Raw genomic sequence first — 19,437 nt, 5'->3', positions numbered from 1 at the left:
TCATCCCACTCCTGAAACCAGGCAAGCCGGCCGTGCAGTGCGGGTCTCACAGACCGTTGTCCATGCTTAACCAGAACAGCAAAATACTCACGGCGGTGCTGGCTAATAGACTGAAGAGGGTGATTAAGAAACTGATACACCCAGATCAGACGGGATATGTTCCAGGCAGGAACATCACCGATAACCACAGGAGGCTACACCATGTCATAGACCAAACTGAGGAAGACACGGGCGAGCTGGCTATAGTGTCGTTAGACGCGGTCAAGGCCTTCGACTCGGTACGATGGCCCTGGCTGAAAGCGGTCCTGAAGGGGACCTGGATACCTCAGATGGGTCCAGTTGTTTTATAGCACCCCGAAGGCGAGGGTCAAGACAGGGTCCACAGTCTCATATTCTTGGCAACTTTGCAGGGAGACCAGACAAGGATGCCCCTGGTCACCCATGCTATATATACTGGCATTAGAGCCGCTGGCAATATGCCTGCGACAACAATATGGGGAGGTGGGTATAAGCACTGCCAGTGGAGAGCATCTGATATAATTTTATGCGGATGATATGCTCCTTTATTTGCGTTACCCAGAGGAAAACCTACAGTATGTGCTAGAGGTAATAGAACGGTACGCTATCCTCTCGGGCATATCGGTGAACCCTGGAAAGTCCAGTCTGTTCCCTTTGGGCAGATATAGGAATGTCCCGGTGCAGAGGCTGCCTGTCCTGCCAATGCCATGGCAGCCCGTGACATTTAGGTATTTGGGAATAAACATTTACCACAAGGTCGAGGCAGAACACAAGCACAACACGGAAAAGGCGATAGAGGGGATGAAGAACAGCATTGTATTTTGGTCCAGATTGCCCCTGACCATGATGGGGAGGGCGGCCTTGCTCAAGATGGTGGTCCTGCCTAGACTTTTGCACTTCTTTGTAAACGTCCCGTTTCTGATACCTAGGAGCCTATTCGCGAAACTTCATAGCGTGTGCAGGGGTTTCGTGTGGGGCAGCTCTAGGAATAGGGTTGCTCTGTGGAAGCCATGTGAGGGGGGGGAATAGGCCTGCCTAATTTTGAACTCTATTACCTGGCGGGGCAGCTGCAGTACGTGGCCAGGTGGCTCTCGGCTGAAGACTCGGCGGAAGCCAGGCTCCTGCGTGGAGATACAGCCCCATACTTTCTGATGGAAGTGGTGTGGTTGTGCAGAGACAAACTGGTGGGCAAGGGGCGGCTACTGAGGCTGGGCTGGGAGATCTGGCACAGGACATGGAAGATTGGGGGGTACTCAGAGCCGTACTCCCAGCAGGCCCCTTTGGCGGCGCTGTGCGGGAGCGACTCAACTACTTGAATCGGTCCGCAGATCCTGGGAACAGGTAGGCTTAGCCACCCTCAGGAAGGGGAGGCAGTGGACTTTCAGAGGTTGCAGGAAGAGACGGGAGTACATGGTGGCCAATATATAACCTACACTAGGCTTGTGAAAAAGACTAGAGAAAGATGGCCTGAGACAGTGCTAGCGGAAGACCCAGACGCCTCCCTGGAAACCATGTATGATGTATCAGAGGGCGGGCACGAAATATCGAGGATATATGAGCTCCTGTGAGTAAGGGCAGGTAAGGAGTTGCTCCAATTGAGACAAGATTGGGAGGAGGAGGTGGGAGGACCCATGACGGATGGGCAGTGGGAACGGGCCCAGAGGTACCACAAAAAGGTGTCCTAAAACGCGAGATTCCAACAGCTTCAATTCTTATTTAACCCCCGGGAAGATTGCAAAGTTTGGGGGACCAACTACGCAGCAATGCCCCAGGTGTGGGGAGGTGAATGCGGGACTGCTACACATGTTTTGGGCTTGCCCGGAGGTGCATAGATTTTGGGACGAGGTCAAGACGAAACTGGCAGGTGGGGGGATGGTGCTGGATGTGGAATCGGCCTGGTCATGCATGCTTGGGCTTTTTCCTAGACCCCGGCATTTGAAACACATAAGCAAGATGAAGGACCTGGCTTATGTTTTGGCCAAACGTAGGATTGCCATGGGCTGGAAGGAGGCCCACAGACCTAGGGTGGAGTTATGGTGGACGGACCTCTTGAGGTGGGCGGAAGCTGAATCTGTAGTCTGGTTTGAAGCTGTCACCGGGGGTGGGGGGGGCGAGGAGGAAGTAGGGCCCTTGCTGGCCTGGCGGCAACTGGTGGCCTCGTTGGCAAACCCTCACCAGGGTGACAACGAAACAAAGGACCCGGATGATGACTGCCTAAGTATTGTGCTACCCAATGTAGCACAAGTTTAAGGTCACTAGAGGTACCTTCAAAAAGTCAGAACAGGTTTGAATGACTAACAACGGACACTGTACCAGCCCCTGTGGGCTTTCAGAGGTGCCTGTTTTGCAATATATGTATATCTATGTTATCGGTCTTCAGGATAGGAACAGAGCTGGGAGAGAGCCAGTCACACGCATAGAGCGGTGATAGGCAAGATTGTATGCAGTACCCTGTGGGAGACTGCACCAGCTTTGACCTCTGGTATAAGCATGTACTACACAAGTTGGTAGAGTGACTGAGCAGCCAGGCTTATCTCAAGAGGGGACAATGTGAGCTGTAGGGTTATCACACAGAGATTCACAGATAAAAGTATCCAAATAAACACTTACACTCAAGGTTTCTTGATTAAACAATTACTCAGCAAATACCAATTTGGGATGGCACACAGATTATTCCTACACCATGAGGTGACTTAAATATCTAGGACACTGTGGACATTAATATATCACTGGTACATTTAGAGCAATACTGAATTTAGTGTCAAAAGAAGAAGTTGAGGAGATAACACAATGGTTAACAAATATTCTTAAGCAGGTAAGTACTTTCTAGAACCCTCCAATGCAAAGTAAATGAACCCTTTCCTGGGGGAAAGGCAAAGAACAAAGTCAGAGGTAAGAAGAGTCTTTCAGGGAGCCAGGACAGCCAATGTTAGTTGAGCAAAAGTCTAGGTGGGCTTGAGCACTTCTTGCAGGTAGGTACAAAAGTCTTGTACAATGTTTTAGAAGTTTCTGTATACAAATTAAATCACTGTAGGGCCAGAGGTTAGGAGGATTGTGAGAGGCAGAGCTGCAAGTAACTTTGCAAGGGCAACCAAGACAAGTCTCACCTGAGAGCTAGCAAGGCTACACAACAAGAGGCAAGTCCTCTTAGTTTTACAGTACCTTTGGTTAGAAGAAAAACTCCTTCCAGCTGGCGTTTCTACCTGTGTAGGTCTGCAGATCCTGTGTTCCTGGGCCGCAGTCGTGGGGACAAGAGGGAGGACGTCAGGGGACTCCTGCACTACGAATTGAAGGTCGTGGCAGCAATGGGCAAACTTCAGATCAGCGGCACTTGCGGTTTCAGCTCCGCACCGCTCTCACAAACAGCACCACCGTGGTTCTCGGATACCTTAATGGACTTTCCTTGCATCTGGGGTCCAGCATTCTTGAGGTGGCGCAGGCTTGGTCAGTCCTGCTTCATGCGAGTCCGGACGATCTTCCAGGAGCTCAGGTCCGACTTAAAAGCGATGCACTCGATCTGGTGTTCCTCTCCCTGGCAATCAGTTCCTGCAGCAGCAAGGGAAGTACAGCCAGCTCCGAGAGGATGTCCAGACAAGTTCACTTTGAAAGGGATTGGTCCCACCAAGCCAAGGGGAGAAGAGGTCCGTTTGCAGGGCTTGTCTAGTAGAGGTGAATTCAGAGCTTCAGCAATGCAGCAGGGCTTCACCGGGCAAACCAATGGTCCAAGAGTTCTTCGGATTCCTTCGTCCAGTGGTAGACTACCTTCCAAGCAAAAAGTCTCGCCTTTTTATGCAGGTTTCTCCTATTCATTCGCAGCCTAGCTGTCAATCACACAGCGGGGTAGCTGTCCTCGGAGGACAGCCAGCCGGGCAATCATCCTTTGGTGCATTTCTGTAACCAAGGGGATCAAGCACAGGGGGTTTTGGGTACCTCTCTCACTTCCTGCCCCTGCCAGACACGCTGGAGCCAGAGGCAGCTTCAACCGTGAAACCCGCCAAAGACAAAATGAACTAAGGGACCAAACCTGGTTTGGCGTGCAGAGTTAATCTCAAGAAGGACCTTTCCAACAAGAAATGGTGAAAAAAGACGACCAGGGCCACTTTGATGAAATGGGCACTCATGGGTGTCTTACTGCGGCTGCAATTGCAGCCCGCAGTAAAAACACAAAATGGTAGGAAAAAGTAAACAACTGCCACCAGCCATTAATTGTAAAAAGGGTAACAAAAATGTTACATGAGAAACTAGACAAAGGGGATAACACAGAGTCCCAAATCACATAAAAATACATGGGAGAGTGGGAAAAACATCTCACTCTCAAGGTTAGAAATTAAAAGTTCTGAACTCCAGCATGAAGAGCTGGGGGTCTCTAAGGTAGAAGGTAATTAGCATATTTCGGAAAATTCTCACTAACAAGCGGCTTCCATGAACAGGCAATGCAATAGTATGTTAGCCTTTGAGAGATTGCAGCGGATGGGGAAAAAGTTACAGTCAGGAAATGCAGGTCCTAGCTTCTAATCTAGATAATAGATCTTGGTGGGTTGGGTCAGCTGCTGAGGTGTGGGTTTAGCATGCCTTTCAGGTTTGAATCCAAGCCGAGCCTACTTATCCTTACATGTTACCATTAGTGCGTTTAGTAACCCAAATCGGACATTCCTTAAAAAAAAATAATACCTAGCACACTGAATAACAATGTAGTTTAGTTCATGGTTTTATTTGCCACTCAATACACCTTCACTGATTCTTCAGACGATTGTACAGACACTTCTCAAATGAGATGCAATATTTTTTTAATGGGTAGATCACCACTCCACTTTGTGGCCCACTTAAGATGATTATGTTTGATCCAAAAACAAATGATACTAGATTACAAATTAGGTACCATATCCAAAAATCATTGGGTTTGAATCCCTCCTGCAAAGTGTTTGTTCAGTTTCCTAGTCAACGCAAGGAGACCGAATGAACACTTTGCAGGAGGGATTCAAACCCAATGATTTTTGGACATGGTACCCAATTTGGAATCTAGTATCATTTGTTTTTGGATCAAACATAATTGCCCTGATTTGAGAAAGGCACTTGCAGTGTTGATATACATGTAATCCCAAGGGCCCCACTGTACTGTAGCGGTTCACAACCTAAAGATAAACATTTTTTTGAAACAACCAATTTGTGTGGCACATTTTTTTGGTTTGTGAGGATAAAATATATATGCTGTTTCAAATAGAGGTAGGGGTCTTTGCCTCTTTCTTTCCTCACAATTCTGCGACACCACAGTATAAAAACTGAAATTTGGGCGCAGGACCAAAGTAAGTTGGCACAACAAAACCCCAACTGCCTTTACACTTAAGATGATGCACCATTTTGCAGCAGAGCCAGTTAACGTGCAATTGGGCAGTAGGGGCGAGCAGAATGTTCCACCAGAAGAGAAAAAGGGGCAAATAGCTAGCTATTTTTTGTTTCTGACCATCAGCAGGCATTTTGGTCAATTAGATTGCCTGAAATACCCCAATGGAATAAGGCGGTATTTCGACCAATACCATTGCCCAGAAGACAGACGTCCGACCTGTGACCCCATTTGTGTGATGTTACAGCCAATCAGTTTGGCCACAATGTGTAAAACAGCAGTGAGCTGTTTTTGTTTATGGGTTGTCAATTATGGCTATTTGGCCAGGGATTCGTTATGAAGGCAGAATCCTCAGAAGAGGGGAACGTGCAGCCCATAACCCAAATGAGATTTGTTTGCTAAGTGAAGGGTAACAGGGGAGAGTACAAATGTAAAAGCAGCCAACCTGGTGAAAAATGTACTATATGCTTAAACAAGCTTTGCATATTGCACAACTGAGCCATGCCTGGGATTTTTCATTGTCACTTTAGCAGGAGTTTTTAAAAAAAGCATTCTTAATAAATGTAGTCCTTACCCGCAGTGTCGGCCCATCACTTCCAATACGAAGGTTCTCTGGTGGCTACAATGAGAAAATGTTCAGAAGATTTTAATGACATTTACAGTATATGGAACACTGTACAAGGAGCATCATTGTAAATAACGTGAATGAAGCCACAATTTGGAATGCCTTCCAGAATTACACAGCTTTCATTAACTCAGTCTGCTTCCTTCCCATCTTCCTGTGCGCGGTCATAGCCATGCATGTGGGATGGCACAAGTGCAAGCTTTTGCAACCAATGTTAAAAAACAGCCCTTGTTCATTCCGAAGAACTTTAAAATCCGAATTATAATTTCAGGATGCAAGCGATAAACCTTATAAAAACAAAAACACACAACAAAAAAAAAAGAATGTCAAAATAAAACATTTCAGAACCTTTGTAAATTTGCTGGTGATCGCAACTGTAATCAGGGTTTCACTTCGTACAGGGTATTATGTGTGGGCGTTGTGTAAAATCAGAGAGAACAAGTGTGTTGAGGAGTAGGCATGTGGAAGTTGAAATTTAGTTTTGGCTTCACCTGGATGCACTCGTTTTTACAGAAGGAGTAGGCCAATGCCAGTATAGTAGATACTAATGCATTCTTTAAGCCCTACTCCCAGCCATTTTGTTTTTGGACATTGTTCGCCTGCATGTCGCAGTGCTGAGGTGGGGGGGTCACACCGAGCCCAGCTCCTCACCCTTCAGAGTGGTTCAAACTGGGGTTCTTCCCCAAACACGCACATTACACAACCTGTAATGTACATATCTAAGGGAGACTATGTGCATGCCTCAGATCCTTACCCGAATTGCTTGAGGAGGGACACAAACATGGACTGCTGCTTTCGAAGGACAGATTTGGCTATATCTGCTGGGCCAGATCTCCTTTGGCCTTGTTCCCAGTTTCTTCTTTGGCTGCTGGATTACCTTTCTGGGCTTTTCCTTCCTTGCTGGACTGCGGTATTCCTGTGCTGCTACACTAGTCAATCCTTCTCGACCAAGTGCTTGGAGGTAGGGAGCCTCCCCAGCCTACAAGAGAGGTAGGTCACCACTTAACTCCATCTTGGGCCATCGTGGATAGCCTCCATCCATTACTCCTGTCGTGGTACCATTCTTTGTTGGCTAGTTCCGCCTCTTCCCCCCTTGAGCTGCCTGGGTTCACATAGTGTGGTTTCTCTGTCTACCTGGTGCCTTCTCGATCAATGCATTTGCTTCCGACTCGATGTTCGATGTCCTGGGAATATGGATTTGTACACTCTGGCCTGGAGGCCAACCCAGTTAGTGAACAGGGACAACTCTGGAAGCTGTAATCAAACCAAACAAGGTAGCATGGAGAGTGGTCAAGGCTAAGTCCCAGGAAGGGGTGAGCCTGGTCCATAAGGTAAATAATCAAGAATTACACTTAGACAGGTAGCTCTAAAAAAGACCATTTTTTTTATGGCCACACAAACACTAAAAAGGACTATAAAGCAAGTAATACCATTGCAACACTCATAATAAAAAAATATGCCACCTCTGATGCCAGTGCAATAAAATAATCCTCCACCCCACAATGCTGAAAGGAAAGGTAGTGATTATAAATTGCAATGGCAGTCCACAAGAATACAACCCTAACTTCACAAAGACCAACCCGAAGTTGACTGGGGCCTTGTGCCCTAAAAGTTCAAAGTTTTTAGAGGTTTTGGAAGCTGGAAAAAAGTTAGGAGGGTCTTGTAAGGATGTAGTCTAGCGAATAAACTGTTTCCAGCTTTAGGCAACAAACTTTGCCAAAGCCAAACAAATGTATTCCAAAACATTTACAGGTGGAGATGGGGGGGGGGGGGAGAAACTGTTTCTCTTCAGACTTGGCAGGTCGTCATAGAGTCGGTTTTCTCGCAGTGTCAAGGACTGGTCAGGTTCCCTAGAACAATGAACAAAAGTGCAGTGGAGTAAAGCTGAAGGCTTTAGATCAGCAACCAAAGAAGCTAGTTGTACAGGTTAGCAACAGAACATCTTAAATTTAGAGTTGGGGGTACCAGTTTGACAATCTGCAAGTCTCCTCCACCCTATTCCCATTACAAAAAGCTTTTAAATGGCATTGTTCATTCAACCATTTGTGCCATATGAAATGCTCATTTCACCCTGTGTGCCAATGTATAAAGGGAAACTCATTAAGAAACCTAACCTAATTGGAACCTAACCTGAACTAGGACTCTTTTTGCTCTTGAAATACATAATATAACCACACACACTTTGGTGATGCTGAAAATGTAGATCCAAACTCTTTACCCAAGAAGTCTGTGTAAAGGACCGGAGGGGAGGGGGGTTGTCTGTACTCCTGCTCTCTATATGGCAGAGGAGAGGCGCAGAGGAGAGGCACAGAGGACCCCAGCCAAGATTCTCTATAGGGTAGCTATGGTCGAGTAATCAAGGCCAAGCTTCTCAGGAGGTGATGCGGGCTGGTTCTTAAGTACAGTGTAGTCCCCAAGCACCCACAAAGGAATGTCCACACACTGTATTAGTTAAAACACAGTCTTTACATAAATAAGGTTCAAGGTTACATACACAATCACAATAATACACTTTGTGCTCTGACAATTCTAAAATGGTAAATCTATACAGTTCTAGGTGGTATCATGATTACTCTGATTCCATTGAAATGCATCAACTGTACTCAGTTAGAATAGCATATGAATCAACACAGCAAAACTATATCAACCATAGACCTAGGAGGAAGACAAGTTGGTTAGACAGTTGGCAGAATACTGGCCCGTTACCTAGACACAGTTCCATGTGAGGATCCTCCCCACCTGGGTAACCTGTAAATGAAGATGTAATACAAGCCCAGTCCATATATTGTCTATTAAAGTCTCTTCTTCTATAGTTCTGCAACCCAAATGTACCTTGTGTTGTAGAGTTCTTCGTCGGGGGATCAAGAAGCCCTTCTGGAGTGCACTTCCTTTCAAGCAGGAGCCACAGGTCGTTGAACTTCCCAGATGAAGAAAAGGGGAACGTTGTTGTTTAGACAGCAGCTTCTGTCCTTGCGTTGCTCGTTGGCGAGTGATCGAAAACGTCCTGCAACAGGCGAGGTATGCGGTGCACCTCGACGACAATGGTTTGTTGCCGCAAAGAGTCAGTGAAGAACTTTGGCCCAGCAAGGACGTCGGGTCGTTGGCGAACGGGACGGGACCACCGCTGGCTACAGTAGCTTCGTCAGCGTCTCCGAGGTCTTTGGTTGGTGGGAAACCCACCAGCGGATTCTCCTCGGTCATCGGCGGCCTGGACTTTTTCCAGCAGGACAAAAGCAGTCGACGAGGATGAACTAGGGAGTCCTTAGGCAAATGTTCTTAGGCAAAGGAGCACAGTGGCTGCGGTCGACGACGGCCGTCGTTGACGGTGGACGGCTGTCCGGTGCTTTTACTCGGGATTCTGTGGCGGTCCCAGTCTCCGGTCGGCAGCCTATCATAGTTCTGCCTACCAGGGAGCTTTGGCAAAGATCAGCTGGTGTACGATGGTCCCTCGTAGCTCAGGGAGAGGTCTCCTAGCCAGGTCCTCTCTTGGATCATTTCTTGAAGGCACAGCAGCTTTCAGATTACAAGGAAGGGAACAGCGGTTCATCTTCTTCCGGCTCGGCTTCGAGAGTAAGCATCAAGTATCAACTTCAGCTTCTGAACGATTTCTAGCAGTGAGAGTCTCCCAGATATACTGTTGATCTCGCATTCACTCTGCTGGGTCACACTCAGGCAACCAATCACTCAGAAGGGCATTCAGGCAGTCAGCCAGCCAATCAGGCACGCCATTCTTCTCCATCCAGACACTCACAACACAGCGCGTGGATTCGGACAAGTACCCAGCCATTCAGCACTACACACTGCATTCATACCAGTTTCGGGCAGGGCCGTCTCAGTCATTGTGTCAACCAACAGATACTAGACACCCATAACACCAAATGTGTATTCGTCACACTCCATTCAGCCAGGTCCCACCCCATGGGCGTACCCACAACATACAGTCATTGGGAAGGCTCCAGCCAGTCTGGCCTGGACTTCCCCACAACACCATACATGGAACTTCCACCAAACAGCCAGTCAGGGGGAAGGGACAGCGTCAGGGCTTCCCAGGACTTCGGGAAAAGTAAGGTAACGAGCAATAGAAAGCAAGAGGCCACAGGAGCCATCTTGTTTCCCCATCAGGAATCCACCGATTCCAATGACAGGGCCTGGGCATCCCAAAATGGTGGATGCTTAGGGCACCTGTCAATTCAGCATAGGGCTGCCAACAGCCCGTACTCTGCTCTGTGGGCCACACAGGTGTCCAAAAATGTACACTAGGTGTACAGGGTTATACTCCTACCCATGGGTGCCATAAGGCTATCCCAAGGGTCTGTTCACTAAACCAAATACAGGAAGAACCGCAATGCCATGAGTCTCATGTGCACTCGTGCAAGGAAAACAAGACAGCACACATGATAAAAAGCAATAAAGGACAAGGATTCAGAGGCCCGGTCCCTCTGATGCATTTCCAGTATCACAGTCTGCTTTACAAAAGAGGAAAAAAAGTACTCTGGAAGACAGGATATACCTGGTCATGAGGAAGTGAAATATATAGTGTGTCCTAGGATTCTTATATAAAAGAGGAAGAGTATTGGTGACAAATGTATTTCAACAATGTGCAGACCACAGGATACTCATCCAGTAGCTTGTTGGCTTTAAACAAGCAGCTAGCAAGTTAAGAAACCTGAGTTACGTCAGCTCCAACTGTATTAGAGTGCTATGCCAACACTCAATGAAGCACGGTCATCTAAGACGTCTCTGCATTTCTGCTAGCTAGGAACTAGGTGAAAACGAATTCCAAAAAGGCATAATAAATCACCGACTCAAAAATCTTCCAACCGATCAGGACGGGCAGGTTTATGTTCAACTGAGGGAGTTTTTCTCTAGAATAGATCAAGGGTAAAATGGACAGCAGCATCCACAACAACAAGGTCCACAAAAAGCATTCACAGTGCCAGACAGGCTGCCTGCCTCCGAGACGGAGGGCTACCCAACGGTATCACAATACACTGTGGGAATACATAGATCCGATCCTAGAACCAATCAAATCAGACACCCAATCAACAACAATAAAAAAGTAGTATCTAGTCTGGCAGATTTACCAGGCTTAACTCTCAGGAATAGGGAGCAGCCTGCATAAAAAAGGTACAATTAGTCAGCACACTTCTATATAAATTGAATATGTTACACACAAACTATCAGTTCAAATAGGTACTTGCACAAATCATGCACGGTGTTAGGGAGAATTGCTAATTCCCTTTAACCTTAGAGACCCCCAGCTCTTTTGCTGGACTGAGTTGGACTTTTACCACTCGCTTGTGTATATTCTCCCACTAGGATTTTTCTGATTCTACTGTTTTGTGAAGTCTGGTTAACTCCATAGGCATCTGCTGTTTGCTTAGGGACACACAGCACCCTCTGTGCATTGCCACTGAGAAGTCATTTGGACTCCTCTTAAGGTTTAAATAACTTTTCTTGTGAGAACCACAGTTCACAAGAATAGTAGGATGACTTATCTTACTTGACTTTTCTATTGTGGGTCCAGCACACACCACCCTATGTGGGGTGCTGGGGTGTTACATTGTAACTCCTTATCCCACGTCTCATGTAACTTTTTCTGTTACACTGACTTCAATGGCTTGGGTCAATGGTTACTTTTTACTATCTTTTGTGGAGGGTACTCGAAGGCTGATTTCTCATCTGCAGTACAGCACCCATGGGTGACAATTATTCCAAAATGGCCCAGTCTTTTTTCACCATTTTTACTTTGTCCGTTCCTTCTAGGTGTTTGCTTGATCGTTTAGACTAGGTTTGAGTCCTTTGTGTGTTTTGCCCTTGGCGGGATTCAGCCCAGAAGCCCGCCCATGCGCCAATGTGTCTGGGAAAGCAGAAAGTGAGGGAAGAGCCTGAAAGATCATTATTTGGTGGACTTGGGCAATCCCAAGGAGACCCCCAGTGTCTTTCACACCAACCGCCTAAAAGCATATTTATCCATACCAGACCTAGGAGCGTTGCTCTTAGCATCTGATCAAGAGGAGGAGGAGAGTGAACCTCTACCTGACCTTCTCAGGGGACAGCCTTTAGATGGAAAATAGGAGTTAATCTTTCTTCTGATACGACTCTGCAACAGGAGGAGTGCAAAGCTCTGTTAAATCAGTTTGCCTCCGTTTTCACTGACACCAGGCATGACACCTTGGGGCCAGCAGGATATCCTCATTGGTAACGGTCTCCCTGTCAAAAGCAAGGGTTACAGAATGTCAGACCATGTAAGAACCCACATAAAGGAAGAGGTCAAATAGATGCTTAATCTTGGGGTAATAGAGCCATCTACAAGTCCATGGGCTAGTCCAGTTGTACTAGTACCAAAGGCAGGATCCAAGGAGTTGAGAGTATGTGTGGACTATAGAGATCTTAATGCAATCACCATGGCTGATGCCCATTCTTTACCTAGGACAGATGCAGTGGTGGATAAATTTGGTTCAGTCAAGTACCTCAGTACATTTGACCTAACCTCAGGCTATTGGCAAATAGCTCTGACAGACCATGCCAAGGAGAACACTGCATATTCCACCCCAGGAGGCCTCGGCCTCTACCAGTTTAAGGTAATGCCTTTTGGACTAAGGAATGCACCTGCTACATTCCAAAGGATGGTAAATCATGTTCTGGATAGAGGACTTTTAGAGCCACCAGAGTGCCAGGGGACCACTCCTGTGGTGATAGTGCGCGGTACAAATATCCTTTAACATTAACATGGCATACTTGGATGACATTGCAGTGTTCAGCCCCACTTGGGAAGAGCGTATTGACCACTTATGTATTGCAGGCTCTTGAGCAGGCCCATCCGACTATAAAGGCAAGCAAATGTCAAATTGGTCAGAGTAAAGTGGTCTACCTTGCACATGAGGTAGGTGGAGGTGAAATAAGGACATTTATTTATTTATTCATATTTGTTAAGCGCACAATACAGCCCGGAGGCATCGTGGCGCTAGTTACAGCAATAGGAAGAACTTAGTTACACATATGGTAATGTACATACAAGATTAATGCAAAACATTGTCATTGTATATTGGATTGGCAGGAGAAGGTAGCGTGTTCGTTGAAGAGGGAGGTTTTGAGATTTTTTCTGAAAGCTGCGAGTGAACTTTCTGCTCTTAGCGCAGGGCGGAGTTTATTCCAAAGTGTACGAGCTATGTAGGTGAATCCTAAGCCGCCTGCCTTGGCCTTGTTGATTCGTGGTACAGCGAGTTGGTTAGCGTAGCATGATCTTGTGGGTTTGGTAGAGATGGGTCTGTGAAGGGTGTCAGAGATAGGGCGGCGCTGTGCTGTGGAGACATTTGTGGGTTGTGGTGAGAATCTTGAAGGTGATACGCTCTTTGACAGGGAGCCAGTGAACGGGTTGTCTTGCTTGTGAGATGTGTTCCTTTTTTGAGATGCTTAAGGCTGCTCTGAGTGCATTATTTTGGGTGACCTGGAGTCTGTTTAAGTTTTTTTTACACAGGTGCCTGCTAGAAGGGCGTTACAATATTCAAGTTTAGCGCCTATAGTGGCTCTTGCTATTGAGAGACAGTTTTCCTTGGTTAGGAAAGGTTTAATGGCGTTGATTAATTTGGAGCTTAATGCAGCGGCGGAGACAATTGCGCTAACTTGTTTATTCATGGAGAGGGTTGCATCAATGTGTACCCCCAATGTTTTAACAGAGGCTAAAACTGGGATGGTGCAGTTGTCTATGTTAAAGTTGATGTAGAGTGTCTAATTTGGCAAGTGTAGACTTTTGACCAATAATAAGGATCTCGGTCTTATCCCCATTAAGACATAGGCAGTTAGTGGCCATCCATGTTTGAATGGTGGCGTAAATTTGTTTTAGGGCTAGGGCGTCTGCGTGATAAGAGCCTGTTAGAGGTAGGAGCACTTGGGTATCGTCTGCATAGTTGGTGTATGCGATCCCAAGTGCATCCAGTTTATCGAAGAGAGGCTTAGTGAAAAGGTTATACAGCGTGGGGGCTGTACATGAGCCTTGTGGGACACCGCAGTGTAATATTGTAGGATCTGCATTGAAAGTATTTGAGAACACTTTCATGGACCTCCCTTCCAGAAAGGATGTAATCCATGAAGTGGCGTGGTGAGAGAAATGTGCTGAGTGAGTGAGGTGTGTGGTCAGGGTTTTAAGGTCCACAAGGTTGAATGCCGCTGAGAGGTCAAGGAGGAGGAGGAGTGCGGGTTTGCCTGTGTCCAAGATCTTGGTCATTTGGTTTTTGAGGTCCAGGAGGGCCGTCTCCGTACCGTGACCTTTGCGGAAGCCAGATTGTCTGATTACTAAAATGGAATTAGTTTCGAGGTAGAGTTGGATTTGGCAGTGTGAAACTTTGTCTAATATTTGTAGAAGGAAGGGGACTGTTATGGGTCTGTAGTTAGGCTGCGTAGGATCTATTTTTTTTTTTTTTTTTTAGGAGGGGGTGAACCCATGCTTCTTTGAGGCTGTCAGGTACGGTGCTAGTTTTGAAAGAGGCATTCATGAATGCAGTGATGAGTGGGGCAAGTGGTGCAGCGCAGTCTTTTATTAACTTTTGTGGGCACGCATCACCTTTACAAGTTGATGGTTTTAGGTGTTTCAGAATGTCTATGACTTCAGATTCTGTGACATCATTAAAAGCAAATTTGGGGATGTTGGTAGTTTTGTTAGTTGTGGCGACTTGTGAGGTCTGGTTAGATTTAGTATTGCAGTGATTAAGGATTTTGTTTTGTAAGAGCTCTATTTTTTTGAGGAGAGTGGCCTGAATGCTGTTGCACCACGCCTCATCTTTGAGAATCTCGTCTGTGGAGATTGGCGGAGCTATGAGCTCCTTAAAGATGGTAAAGAGTTCTTTTGAGTGAGACTTGGAGTCTGATATTCGACGGTTGTAAGTTTTTGATTTGGCATTAAAAATGGCAACTTTGTATTTTTTTGCGATTTCTTTGAATAGATATTTAGTGATGTCGCAAGGGTTAGCTTGCCAGTTTTTTTGCGCTTGCCATTTGTTGTTGCGTAATGCTAGGAGGTCATCAGTGAACCATGAGTTCAAGTTGAAGGACTTTACAACTCCCGGAAGACGAACACGCTAAAAACACAAAAAACCCAAGACAAAATCTAGAAGAACTCTTCGAAGACGCTGACACCCCGAATCCCACAGTCCAACAAGTGACCGACCAGGAAGGAAACCTCAACACCGAACAGAAGACGACCTCGACAAAGGCCAAACCAAACCACACTTCCAAACTGCACTGCAATCTAATAAACGCAAGATCCAGGTCAAAACACTCAACAGAAATCTTTGACCTACTCGACGACAACGGCATTGACATCCTGTTCATCACAGAAACATGGCTGGACAACAACTACAAAATCACACTCCAAAGCTGCCTTCCGACCGACGTCAAATGCCTACAAATAAACAGGAAAAGCAAAAGAGGAGGAGGCATCGCTATAGCATTCAAAGAACACCTGAAAATAAAAACTGACGAACCACTCAACATCCCCAACTGCAGAACCATGGTAATACACCTAACAGCGAGCCCAAAAACCAACATCACATTCACCCTGGCATACAGACCGCCAACATACGATACAACATTCGTCGATAACTTCATAGAAGCCATCACCAACTTAGCCATCAACCACGAACACCTAATCATCCTGGGGGACTTCAACATCTGGTTTGAAGACAGTCACGCCAACTCCCAAAACTCACTAATTGAGCAACTCAGCACCATGAAACTACGACAACTAGTCAAAGGAGCAACGCACTCGGCAGGACACACCCTAGACGCAATTTTCGCCAAAGAAAAAGATCACAATGACACCGCTGATACAAATACTATGGAGTGACCATCTCATCATCCCATTCGTGATCACTCTGCCTACCCAAGCCTACATCCAACATCCAAAACTCACAACCACCACCAAAGGAAACTGGAAACACGTCAAAGAAAGCAACCTATTTGAACAACTGGAATTAACAAAACCCTCAACTACAGAATTGGAGCTAGCGGACCTAGACGGGAAAGCAGAGATATTGCACAAATGGATCGTGGATACAATAGACAATATCGCCCCAGAAAAACTGTTCACCCCATCAAAAAAAGAGCAATGGCAAAATGGTTCAGCCCACTATTAAACGACATGAAAAAGGAAAACAAAAAGAGGGAATTGGAATGGAGGAAAGAATACAACCCAAGGAAAAAGAAAACACTGTACCAGAAACAAATCTGCGCATACAAGAAGGAAATTCAAAAAGCAAAGAAGACACTACGATGACGGAATCAACAATGCTACCAACACACAAAAATAAATGTTTAGCATCATTGAAGAAATGAGAAACCCACCAGGCTGCGATAACACCCCAACCCCCTCAGAAAAACTCTGTAACGACCTGGCAGACCACTTAAAAAAAAAAAAAAAAAAAAAAAAAAAAAAAAATCGATGACATCCGACAAACCATACAAAACCGACCAACCAACCACAACACACAACCAAACGGACCTAACACGGAACCAAAGCACAAACTCCAAAGCTTCCCTGAAATATCAGCAGAGGCATTCGCAATGCTGGTCAAACGAAGCAAGAATGCAGGATCACCCATGGACCCCTGTCCCCCAGACATCTACAAATCAATCCTCGCGCAAGGATCGCCAGCAGAACACTACAGAAACCTTCTAAATCTTTTACTATCAACAGGGACTGTACCGAAGATCTTCAAATCAGCATGGATCAAGCCACTCTTAAAAAACACAAGTGGTGACGTAGATAACCTTTCCAACTACAGGCCGATCTCCAACATCCCCTACCCAGCAAAACGTCTAGAAACCTACGTAAGTAAACTAACACGTAGAAAAACACCACCTGCTGGACCAAGCTCAAATCGGTTTCAGACCAGCGAGAGGAACGGAAACAGCATTAATATCCATCTGGGACAATCTCAAAACTAATGCAGACTCAAACACTACCTCAGCCCTTATACTGCTCGACCTCTCCGCAGCCTTTGACACAGTTAACCACGACACCCTGACCAAATGACTAGAAGATATAGGCATAACAGACACAGCACTACGCTGGACTAAATCATTCCTAGCAGACAGAACAAACCGTATGGATAAAACCTTTCAAATCAACCCCATGAGTTAATGACTGGAGTTCCACAAGGATCCTCACCATCTCCACTATATTTCAACATCTACCAGACTCCGGTCATCAGAATCTTCAAAAAATACAACATTACGTGTTACAATTACGCAGATAACACTCAGATCATCTACTAAATCAAAGACACTGATGCCGACCACTCGAGCCTAACCGACTGTCTAAAAGAAGTCTTCAACTGGATGGATGCCAACAACCTGAAAATCAACCCAGGAAAGACAGAAATCATGATTGTATCCAAAGACCAAGAGAACGAAACCACCATCCCATGGCCCACAGAAATGGGAAACGCACCAACACCATCGAATGTAGTAAAAAATCTGGGAGTCCTAATAGACAACACCCAAACCCGCGAACCACAAATAAATGCAACAGTGAAGAGATGCTATTTCCTCCACCAGACGGCAAGAAGAATTCTACCTTACCTCTCCATCACGCACAAAACACTCACTATAGTCGCCCTAATCATGTCAAAAATCGACTAACCAAACAGCCTCTACATCGGAATACCAGAATACCTCCTGAAGAAACTGCAACGGATCCAAAATGCAGCAGCAAGACTATTCCTCAAACTATCCAGAAGAGACCACATCACTCCAGCGCTAAAAACACTACACTGGCTACCAGTAAAACATTGCATCACCTTCAAAACAATGTGCATAACGCACAGGGCAATCAGCAGACAAGGAGTAGAATTCCTACAAAAGAAAATAAACAGTCTACAAGCCAACGAGACCCCTCCGATCAAGCAACGAAATCCGCCTGGAACTCAAACCATACCTTAAGAAAAAACTTGGAGGCACCTCCTTCTACCACTTAAATGCAAAAACCTGGAACAACATCCCAAAAGAAATAAACACTGAAGATCACCTAAAATTCAGGAAATCACTAAGCTCTTCAACACCACAGACTAAATCAGGAAACCGAAACCAAAAAAAAAAATCTAAATAAAAAAAAAAGGATGACTAAACCGGAAAGGAGACGGACATCCCCGACACGAGAGGGTAACTCACACGGCGCCTGGACGGGTGACACCGGACAGACGGGAACACAGGCGGCGCACACAGAGACTGAGTCAACTACCCCAGACAATCCCACCAACTCCTCGCCCGCCCTTAGTTACTGCCAGGTACCACAGTGGTATGGAATTGACGAGACATTGGCAATCACCACACTACCTGAGAGGTTGACACAGGCAGGTGCACTGGCCACAGGAGTATTAAGGGAGGATAAGGGGAGCTCTGAGAGAAAATGTTAGAGGTGGGGGCCAGAAGAGTAAGGAACCTTATATGCCAGTCGGACCCAGATCTGGACAAGGTCACATCAGGGGAGACAACGCAAACCGAGCGCCTCAACTGGAGATAGAGACGCAAACTAACCAACTCTACTAACAATTTCCCTTTCTGCCTACACCGCTCAAACTCCAAACCAAACACAATCAAACCTACAGCACAACAAACCGCACAAACTTCACTACACTGCAACAACAAAACAAAAACACATAGTCTTGCACAACAGTACATGACGTCTACCGGCCGCAAACACCCCATGCCTAGCCAACGGACTCACCGGGCTGTGGCCGCCAACAGCACATCACTGCTCTCTTACACTTGTCCTGCGTCGTCCCACTAACTCATCCTCCCCTCCTTTTTCAGAACCGCCAGAGCGCCAGGGGACCACTCTGGTTGTTTATAATGTTAAAAGACATTTGTACCGCGCACTAACACTAAGGGAGCAATTGTTTTAATAGCGTTGGTGAGCGTGACCTTGTAGATATATCTCTGCTAAAATATTGGGGTCTTGTGAGAATGGCGGGGCTAGGCATGGTGTATTAAGAAGAGGTCATAGGTTAAGTGCTGTCAATTTTTTTGAGCTTCTTGCTAGGGTTGCTGCTTTGTGCGAGGCGGTTTTAGTGGTCGGAGCTGTAGGGATTGTGAATTGTATGCAGCTGTGATCCGTCCATGGGAGGAAGGTGTTGGAAGTGATGCATGAGTTGCAACTGTGGTCGAGCAGCCAATCCAGGGTTCTTCCTTTGGAATGGGTGGGTGACTTGATTTTTTGTGTGAAGTCTAAATTAGAGACGTCCTTAAGGAACGAGGTTGCTGTTTTGGCATTAGGATCGTTATAACCTAGATTGAGATCACCAAGGAGTATGGTTTTGGTGGATTGTTTTAAGTTGTTGCTGAGAAGTGAGAGATTTGCCCTTGAAAATCAGCTGGAGGTCCTGGGAGCCAGTAAGTGACGTGAATGTTAATAGTACTATTGTGAGAGAGCGGCAGTTTGACCGATAGAATGTTG

The 19,437-nt window shown here is 46.1% G+C and overlaps 1 protein-coding gene across 1 annotated transcript in view; it reads right to left on the bottom strand.

Annotated features, from left to right (window-relative positions):
* Window positions 1-19,437, bottom strand: part of PFKL (phosphofructokinase, liver type) — a 697,584-nt gene that overhangs the window by 485,366 nt on the left and 192,781 nt on the right. The window contains exon 6 of the mRNA XM_069615767.1: window positions 5,934-5,978. Coding sequence (XP_069471868.1) covers window positions 5,934-5,978 — 45 coding nt within the window. The remainder of the gene's footprint in view (window positions 1-5,933; window positions 5,979-19,437) is intronic.

This window comes from Ambystoma mexicanum, chromosome 9 (assembly GCF_040938575.1).
Source record: "Ambystoma mexicanum isolate Mex_15411 chromosome 9, UKY_AmexF1_1, whole genome shotgun sequence".
In the NCBI taxonomy this organism is placed as follows: Eukaryota; Metazoa; Chordata; class Amphibia; order Caudata; family Ambystomatidae; genus Ambystoma; species Ambystoma mexicanum.
Note: the sequence above shows the minus strand (reverse complement) of the source record. Positions and strands in the feature narration are given on the sequence as shown.